Here is a 9,576-nt window from a genome sequence, read left to right as displayed (position 1 = left end):
AATGGGATGGAAGGAGCAGGGTGCACTGAGTGGAAGGGCTGGGGCTCAATGGACTGCATTGCTGGGGTGGGGAGTCCCCACCAGAGCTTCTGCCCATGAAGTCCCTGTTTGCTCTCTGGCCCCCTGGGATCCAGAGGGAGGGGGTTTGTGCTTGTCCTTCAGGAATGCAGCTCCCCCGGGAGGGTGACACTGGGGTGTGGAGACCCAAAATATTCTGATATGGCATGCTGAGAGCCAGAGTGCTGGAGACCAGGGAGGGTGAGACCCAGGGTGCTGAGATTTGGCATTTGAGCAGCTTGGGGTGTAGGAGACCCAGGTTGTGGAAAACTGGGATGCTGAGCATGTGATGTTGGAGACCTGTCATGTGGAGACCAGAAATTTTTGAGACCCAGGATGTAAAGTCATGGAATGCTGGAGGCTGGCATGGGAAGAGCTGAGATGCAGGATACGTGGATGTGGGATATCCAGGATAGCGATACTCAGGATGTGAAGACCCCAAGTGCTGAGCAGGGCTCAGTGACTCCCCACTGCCCCCAGACAGCCCCATCCCAGTGCTGTGGTCCCAGTGCCTGCAGTGCAGCTCCCTCCTGGCAGGGCCGTGGTGCCAGAGGACAGACACAGGGAGAGGTTTCTTTCACCAGTTTTTATTCTGGCTAATTCTGTCGGTTCCTTCACATTTATTCAAGGCACTCGGTGATGGGGTGAGTACAAAATCAACAGTAAAAAGGGGGTGGGTGCGAGGGGGCAGCGGGGGGTTGGGGACAGCAGTGGCTTCTCCTCCTCTTCCTCCTTCTCCTCCTCGTCGGTGCCGCCTACTTCTTGGCTGGTTCCTTGGCTTGGCTCTCAACAGTGACAGGGATGGTGATTTCAGCCGACTGGATGGCAGGTTTGGGCAGAGGGGCCTCCACCGTGAGCATTCCATCAGGGGACAGCGAGGATCGCACGGCCGTGGCCTCAACACCGGGGGGGAGGCTGTGGGGGGGGGACAGGGGGTCAGGGCTGCAGCAACCCCTGCCCCACCTACATCCCCCAGGAATGTGACAACCCCAGATTGCTGCTTCCCCCCACTCCCAGATGGGGCGAGCGGCATTCCCAGTTTGGCCAGTGAGCACTGAAGGGTGTGGGTGGGTGGACAAAGGTCCCCAAAGACTTCAAGGGGCTGGCAGGATCCCATCTCTCCTCCTTGCCGGTACTTACGTGTATTTTCGGGTGAAGCACCGGGAGATGAAGCCGTGTTCATCCTGCTTCTCCTCGTGCTTGCCTGGAGGGAAACAAAGCCCCGGGATGGTTGGAAAGGAAACACCCAGCTGGGCAGGCAGCCTTCCTGCCCCATCCCAACATTGCCCAGCACCAGGGAGGGTCTGATTCTGCCCATTCCAGGTTTTCTTGCCATAAAATCAACCTGGAGCAACTGGGGGGGACCAGGGGCGGTGAGGCCCCTCAGGAGCACCCCTGAAATTCAAGCAAAGCAAAGTGCAGTGCCAAGAGCTGACAGTGGCCAAAGGGACCCAACAGAAGCCACACAGCCTGGCGAGGCTGGAGACTGAGCACCCCTCTCTTCCTGGGGCTGCACCTTGAATCCCTCTGGCTGGGAAACGGCCCCCATTCCATGCAGACTGTCCTTGCCCAGCAGGAAGCATATCCTGGCCTTGTGCCACATGTCTGGCCTTTGTCACGGCATCCCTGGCTGAGCTGCCCAAGGCTCTGTAGGGGAGTGCAGGGGCTGTGGGGCTTGTGACACATCACCCCCCGAGTCCCTCTGTGGCTCACAGCCAGGGGTCCCCCTGTGGGACTGGCTGGGACAGCAGTGAGTGGTCAATATATGGAGCTGGGGGGATTTCTGTACCCCGAGCTGTATGAACGCACCCCAATTCTGAGCTGTAGTGCTGAGCCTTCCTCTGCACAGTGATTTTTCCTTTCCCTTTCCCTTTCTCATTCCCTTTTTCCTCTCCTCTCCTCACCTCCCACCTGTCCCCTCCCTCTCCTCTTTTTGCTTTTCCTTTCCTCTCTTCTCTGCTTATTCTACCTTGCTTTGCCTTTCCACCCTTTTTCCCCAAGCAAGCTCCGGGGCAGCCACCTCATCCCAGCACCCTTGTGAGACCCCACAGACCCCCCATCCCAGCACCCACCGGTTATCTCCACAATGTTGTCCTTGGTCTTGACCACCAGCTCCTCGGGTGCAAAGTGGTTGACATCCAAGGTGACCTTCCAGCTGTCGGCGGTCTGGCGGATCTCAGAGATGCCACTGCTGAGCTGACGGGTCAGTGCAGTCCCGAAGGGCGAGCCAGGGGCCGGCATCAGTGCACTCTCCCGGGGCAGCAGGCGGAAATATCCCGGCCAGGCGCTGCCGCTCGGCCACTTGTACCAATCCTCGGGGATATGGGGCATCCCAAAGGACTGGTCGAAGAGGCGGCTGCCATGGTACCAGTCGCGGAAGGGGTCCCAGCTGGGGCTGCGCAGGAAGGTGAAGGGGACGCGGCGCTCGGCCATGGTGTGTGGGGCTGCCAGGGGGGCGGCCACCGGTGGCTTATGAAGAGGCCTGGGGGTTATTTTTAGCTGGGAGGCTCAGCTGGCTATTAATGGAAATCGCAGCAGCCTCAGGGAAGGGACGAGAAACTTTGCTGGGGTTGGGGCGGCCACACGCAGCCGCAGTACACGGGGAGTGGGCTGGCAGCCTTCAGGGCCCCCCCTGCCAAGGAAGTGTCCGTCCGCCTTTCATCGCGAGAGGCTTGGCTGGTTGGGAGTGATGGATGGCCCTTGGAGCTGGTCCCAGCCTCTTCCCGCCTGCCTGCCCGTAAAACAATCCCCGGGATGTGCTGTCCCTGTGGCAGTGTGGGGAGGGAGCTGGGGCTGAGCCAGCGCCTCGGGAATGGTGGGATGAGTCAGTGGAGGAGGCCGTAGGTGGCCTTGCACTGCGTCACCCGCCGGCCAGAAGGTTCTGGAGCCACCAGCCACTGGTCACTCATCAGGCAGAAGGTTCTGGAGCCCCCCAGTCCCTGGTCAACCACAAACCAGAAGGTTCTGGAGCCCCCCCCAGTCCCTGGTCACTCAGAAGATTCCAGAGCCCCCAGTCCCTGGTCAGCCACCAATAAGAAGATCCTGAAACCCCTCAGCCCCCCAGTGGCTCCAGGCCTTGGCATCCCCAGCACCAAGTTGGGGTGAGGCTGCTCCAGCCCCCCAGTGTGGGGTTCCCTGAGGGTCCCAGGGCTGATGAGGCTCATGGGGGCAAGTGGGACCAGTAGGGGTTGGTGGGGGCTTACAGGACCTGAGGGGCCAGTGGGGAGCAGGGGGGTAATAGTGATGAGGGGGCTGGAGGGGTGGCTGGAGGGGTCAGCACCCTCTCAGTTTGAGAGAGGGTAATTCCCTCCATAAGTCATTTGTCCTCATGTCCAAATGAGTCTCTCCACACCCCTGGCATCATCCTCCTTTGACCCCCAGCTTTGCTTTGGAGAAGCCAGGAGATGTGGGAGCAGCTGAGCTCTGACGCCCAGTGCAGGGATGTGTGACCCCAGGGAGTCAGGAATGTTGGGGGGGAATGTTGCAGAGGGGAATTGGAAATGTCCTTTGTCTGGGGCTGTGCCCATCCCATTCCACTGGAATCGCAGCGAGTGGGAAGGGACTGCAGGGAGCTGAGCCGTGTGGGGCTGGGAGGTGTATCCTGCAGGGTCTGGGATTGGCTGGGGCGGACGCCAGGGAAGGAGGGGGGCACTGCGGAGGGGAGGGATGCAGGGAAATGGGAGGGATGCAGGGAAATGGAAGGGATGCAAGGAGGGATGCAGAGGAAGATGCAGGGAAGGATGCTGGGAAATGGAGGGATGGGAGGGATGCGGACAGAGTGCAGGAAGGGATGCAGGGAGGGATGCAGATGGCATAGATGGGAGGTTGCAGGCAAATGGGAGGGATGCAGGGAAGGATGCAGGGAGCCAGGAGGACTGCAGGGAGACGGGAAGGATGCAAGGGAAGAGGTTCGCAGAGGGTTTCCCCTCCCCACAGCAGGATGGTCAGGGGAATCAGACACACAACTGGTGCCCAGTGCTGCTCCACACGGAGCAAGAGAGAAGAGCGAGCCAAGGGTGGCTGGAGACAGCAGGAAAGGGGAGAGGAGGAGATGGGTCTGCACGGAGCTGGACAGATAAATCCTGCATGGAGGGAGCAGGATAACCCCACTGTGCTCCCCCCGGGAAGAAACCTCTCGGTGCCCAGCAGTCTCATTTACAATATATACTGTATATTTATTATAATTGCACCAGCTCACGGCATCTACAGCTGTACTCACAACCCAGAGAGAGAGCGCACGCGCGACAGGAAAATACTGAAGTATTTCTACAGAGTATTTGTTCCAGTTGGCTCCCTCCGTGGCAGGAGACAGAGACTGTAAAAGAGGAAGACTGGAAATTTTCCCTGATGTGCTGGCTTGTCTGCGGCGCCGCTGCAGTCGGGTCTCGGGTTTTGGGATCCGCTGCCCCAGGGGCTGCAGGGCTGGGGCTGTGGCCACTGGTAAAACAACCCCCCACCGGTAGCTTGGATTTGGATGTTCTCAGGGGACACGCCCCATATCCCAGTCGGAGCTTCCCCGCAGGGTAGAGGTGGGGACAGGGCTGTGGGGTCCCCGGGGGCTGCTGAGGCAGCAGATGGAGATGGGTGGGATGGTTTTCTGAGCACGTGGCTTGGGAGTTCGCAGGGATGCTGAGGGAACTCCGGTCCTCCAATCTGGCCAGACCCAGGGGGAGCAGGATCCTTTGTCTCCTCCTTCTGCCACGGTCTCATCCAGAGCTGTGGCCCTGTCCGGGACTGGCACCTGGAGGCAAGTCCTGTCCTTACCTGTTCACCCCATTTCTAACCGCTCTGCTCGTCTGGGTGCCACAGAAGGTGGCTGGTGGCTTTGCTACCTGGGGGGTGGGATACCCAACGGCTCCTGGGATCTTTCTCAGCCTGCAGCTGAGCCTGGTTCCTCGACATGCCAGTTTTGGGAGATGACCCCAAGTGCCCCTCCACTCCCAACTCTGCCCTCCCGGGACCTCCAGTTCATCAGGCCATGGCTAACAAGGCTGTCACACCACAGCTGAGCTGGAGTCCAAAGGATGCTCTGGTCCTGTCTGGGAGCAAACCAGCACCAAGTGGGACGGCCAAAGCCTGGCTTTTCATCCGGGGGCAGCAGGTTAATCCAGGCAGCTGCTCTCCCACCCAGGGAGGCTCATCCCCATTGTCCAGCTCCAGCCATCCAGAAAATGCAGGGCCATGAGGATTAAACATCCACCACCCTGGGGGGCCACGACTGCCCTTGGCGCCCGGGAAGTCTATTTTTTTTCTTTTTGGGAAATCAGCAAAGTCCTGCAAAAGCAGGGCTGAGGGTCAGGCCCAGGACCCTTCTGCCTCTCTCTTTCCATAATTCAGTTTAAAAAGCAGCCACTCAGCCCCAGAGCAGGAGGGGACTGGGGGCTGCGAGTCCAGAGGTGGGGTCCACCGTGCCAAAGCCAGAGGATGGCTGGATGCACCCTCAGGGGTGGAAAATTCCCTGCCCAGCCCTAGGCCTCACAACTCCCTCCTCCTGGGGGTGACAACTTGGACCCCCAGGAAAACTGGGATGGATGGGTGCCAGGGCCGGCCTCTGAGCTGGGATGAGCAGCATTAACACACAAGGGTGGCCTCCTCCAGACCTCTCCGCTTGGGAGGAGACTTGTGGGTGCTGCTGGCTTTGTTCATCCACGGCTCGGCATGTGCTCAGGTCTGGGGGAACCTCAAAATGTTTCCTAGTGCCCTCAACCCCCAGGACACTGTGGGGACACCTCCAATGGGGAAAAGCAGGGGCTCACCTCTGGCTGGAATCACACCTTCCAGCTGAGCCTGCCAACCCATCTCCCCCTCCCCGGGATATTCTTATGCTAAAAAAACAGTCAAACCAAACCAAAAAACACAGGGAGGGGTCCCTGGGGGCCCCCAGCCACCCCCACCCACTCTTCCCAAGGTCTCTGCTGAGCATTTGTTCCCTTGTTCTGTGCTCACCCACCCCACCCCAGCCCACCCCGGCACTCGCAGAAATAAGAAGATATCCTCCCCTTCCCCATCCCGACCCCCAAAACACCCCAGAGCGGGGAGGAATTGCCCCTTCCAAGGGGCAAGGACCCCTTCGAGTTTCCGTCCGTGCTTTCCCCCGCCGCCAGGTCCATCCTGAGCATCCCCCGGCTCTTTTCCACCTCCCCGGTGGTCCCGTCCGTTCCGGGGGCGCAGGAGGCACGGAGAGGGCAGAGCTGGGGTGTCGGGGGGCTGTGGGCGGGTGCCAGGGGGGCTCAGAAGCCGGCGCTCTCCGAGCTGCTGCGGCTGTTGTAGCTGGGGCTGCGGCTGGGGCTGCGGGAGCGGCTGGGGGGGCTGCGAGTCCGGCTGCGGCTGCGGCTGGAGCTGTAGCTGTCGTAGCTGCGGCTGCGGCTCCGGCTGTACGAGTAAGTGCTCAGCGAGCTGGAGGACGAGGGGCTGGGCCGGTAGTAGGGGATGGGACGCTTGCGAGCACTGGAAATGGAAAAAGGGAAACTGAGTGAGGGCCCTGGCAGCAGCTCGGGGAGAAGGTCCAGGCCTGGACCCCCGGCAAGACCAAGCATCCAACCAGGGAAGCCAAGCACACTCAGAACGGCTGCGGGGTGTCAGGATGTGGCCACCCGGCATCACCTCCCCCTCCATCCATCCATCCCCTTCCTCCTCCCCAGGCCCTCCCTCCCCGGGGTGTTAGTCCTGGATTAGGCAGCGTCGAGGGCGGAAAGTGAGCAGGTTAATGTGGCTTTTGTGTTTCCCAGACACCAAAGATTGAAAGCTGCTGAAAAAGAGACGTTCGGGATTAGCGGGAGGCGAGCTGGGGCCCGCCGGCGCCGGAGCGTGAGGAGGGACACGGGAAGCACGGGGGCAGTGGGGATGGGGGACACAGGGGACAGCGACATCACGAGTCAGCCCCTTGCCCCCATCTCCCAGCCTGGTGTTAGTGGGACCAGAGAGCCACAGGCACGGCCCGAAGGCAGCTGGGTGCCAAGGGCATCCTAAGGTGTGAGGAGACACAGAGGGGTCCAGGAGGAAGAGGAGGAGGAAGAGGAGGAGGAGGAGGAGGAAGGGGAGAGGTTACCCTGGGAGCCAGGCTGGCGTCGATGCTCTCCGAGAGGGACCTTGGGATGAAATGGAAAAGGAGAGGTTGGCATCACTGAGGTAGGACCATGTGGTGGTGGTGGTGGTGGATGAGGTTGATGGGAACTGGGGACAGGGCAGAAGGGCAAGGAAAAGCCCTGAGGCTTCTGTCTGGGCTATGGGACAGGATGCTGGGGTGTGTTCCCCTGGATGACCCCTCCCCACAGCATCCTCTAGGCCTCACAGAAATGGCTCTGCTCCTCCTGAACCCCAAGCAGATTTGGATCTGTCACCTCCATCCATCTTGGGGATGGTGACAGGGATGGTGGGGACAGTCCTCGCTGGATTGCTGGATGTGTCCTCCAGCTGAGCCCTGCCATCTCCCTGGGGACATCCTGGCAAAACCAGGATGGAGCAGAAGGGATGGAAAACCAGACACTGGTACCCAGGCTGAGAAACCTTCCTCTGGCCTGGGAGCAGCTTTCCCAGCCCATGTTCTTCCCAGAGCATCCACTGGGGAGAGTTGCAGTGAGCCCTAACCCATGGGCTCTGCAGTATTCTTCCTGTCCTTCCTCCTGTCCTCCCTTCTCACAACTCCAGTCCAGCCTAGGCCAAACAAAACCCCTCCCACAGTGAGGCAGAGCTGATTTCTGAAAATCCAGCCCCCTGATCTCCCAGCTGATAGCAGGAGAGACAAATAGGTCAGGAAGGAGGTAATCTCAGCTCCGCACGGCCCCGCTGCCAGTGCTGCATGTTAACAAGGTGCTACATATGCACACAGTGTTTCGTCTGGCACGAAATATTGCCTGTCTTACAGCTCAGGATCGTGAGGCAATAGGATCCCAAGGAGGAGAAACCAGCTTTTGGAGGGCAGGGAAGAGACATGACTGCAGACATGTGTCTTGCTGGAATATGCACAGGCGGATTAAAATTAATTCCTGTTTTCATGCCTCGAAATAGGAAGAGATCAGAAGGTCATAGCATTGGAGGCAGTCTGGCTATCCAGCTGTCTGGGCCAGCTGATTCACCCGGTCACCTCCAGGGTTATCTATCTATCCGCAGAGCTGCTCATCCTCTTGTGCCTCTGTCCACCCATCCATCCATCTGTATGTCTGTCTGTCCATCCACCTATCCACGCACCCACCCATTCACTCACCCAGTCATCCATCTGTCCATCCACTTGTACATCGGTCCATCTGCCCATCCATCCATCCATCCATCCATCCATCCATCCATCCATCCATCCATCCATCCATCCATCCGCCATCTGTCCATCTGTCCGTCCATCCATCCATCCATCCATCCATCCATCCATCCATCCATCCGCCATCTGTCCATTCCCCCTCCAATGTACACTTCAGGGCTGGTTGATGGCAGAGCTTATCCCCAGGATGTGCCAACAGACATGGCAGAGCCTTTGCCACATGCCAGGACCCACCTTGTGATCCTCCTGGGCTCCATGAAGCTGGGGGAGTCACGTCTCCTCTTCCTGATGGGGGAGTAGCTCCTGGAGCGGCGCCGGGCACGGGCGGGATCGGGATCACCGTGACGTGTTCGGGCCTCATTGTCCTTCTCTCTACAGCCCGAGGAGGAGGAGGAGAGTCAGGGAGTGAGCTGGAGTCCCAAGTGGGATCCAGGGACACCCTGCAATAGCAGCTCCCTCTGGGGGCCTGACACTCCCACCTGGGCTGATGATTCCAGTGCCATCAGCAATGACCTGTGACCCCTCCCCAAACTCCAGGAGAGCCAGGACCACCCTGAGCCCACTGATGGCCCCCGTGGGGTCCCCTGTGCTGAGGTGCCCCCCGAGCCTGACCTGCTGGCGGTTTTTTTCGGCGAGGGTGACCGGGAGCGGCTGCGTCCTGCTCTCTTCTCCCGGGAGCGGGAGCGGGACTTGGAAAGGGAGCCGCTGGAGCTCCAGGAGCTGCTGCGCTGGCCGGGGCTGGGCGATGGGCTCTTCCTCCGCTCCGAGGCATGCCGGGAGTGCTTGGCCGATGACTCCGAGCTGCTGTTGGGCCGGCCCCGGTGGTGCCTTTCCTTCACCCTGCAAAGGCAGATCCCAGCACCACCTCACATCTCAAAGCCTTATAGGGATGATCCTTCCTACGGAGAGCTACGTATTGACCCACTGTGGCTCTTCCCCATCTCTATTTCTGTCTCCATCCCCAACCCCATCATTATCCCATGTCTATCCCCATTCCTGTCCCCATCTCTGTTCCCATCTCCAATAGCCATCCTTGTGCCTGCCCCTATTCTCACCATCATCCCTCTCCACATCCCCATCCCCACTCCCATCCACATCCTCATCCCCCATCCCCATCCCTTGAGGATTCCAACCCAGCCCTGGTCCCCAGCATAGCACCCAGACCTTTGCCTGAATGGACTCAAGGTGCCCACATGAGACTGCACCCCAAATATCCCAGAGCAGCTCCCCTACCCCATCAGGGACTGCACAATCCCACCACGGGGTTC

The 9,576-nt window shown here is 59.8% G+C and overlaps 2 protein-coding genes across 4 annotated transcripts in view; both read right to left on the bottom strand.

The window, feature by feature from the left end:
• Positions 1-634: 634 nt before the first annotated feature.
• On the bottom strand, positions 635-2,646 carry HSPB1 (heat shock protein family B (small) member 1). Its single transcript, XM_071575026.1, has 3 exons — positions 2,130-2,646; positions 1,198-1,261; positions 635-972 (listed from the first exon to the last, which is right to left on the bottom strand). Exons 1-3 carry the CDS (start codon positions 2,488-2,490, stop codon positions 813-815), a joined length of 585 nt encoding a protein of 194 aa, XP_071431127.1. The 5' UTR covers positions 2,491-2,646; the 3' UTR covers positions 635-812.
• A 3,550-nt stretch (positions 2,647-6,196) lies between these two features.
• The window catches only part of SRRM3 (serine/arginine repetitive matrix 3), a 32,261-nt gene continuing 28,881 nt past the window's right edge, over positions 6,197-9,576 (bottom strand). For all 3 annotated transcript variants that reach the window (XM_071575255.1, XM_071575254.1, XM_071575256.1), the window contains 3 exons: positions 8,921-9,148; positions 8,543-8,680; positions 6,197-6,504 (listed from right to left, as the gene is read on the bottom strand). In XM_071575255.1, coding sequence (XP_071431356.1) covers positions 6,288-6,504; positions 8,543-8,680; positions 8,921-9,148 — 583 coding nt within the window. In that variant the 3' untranslated portion in view covers positions 6,197-6,287. The remainder of the gene's footprint in view (positions 6,505-8,542; positions 8,681-8,920; positions 9,149-9,576) is intronic.

Source organism: Pithys albifrons, chromosome 21 (assembly GCF_047495875.1).
Source record: "Pithys albifrons albifrons isolate INPA30051 chromosome 21, PitAlb_v1, whole genome shotgun sequence".
Taxonomy (NCBI): Eukaryota; Metazoa; Chordata; class Aves; order Passeriformes; family Thamnophilidae; genus Pithys; species Pithys albifrons.
This window is presented reverse-complemented; position numbering and strand designations above follow the sequence as displayed.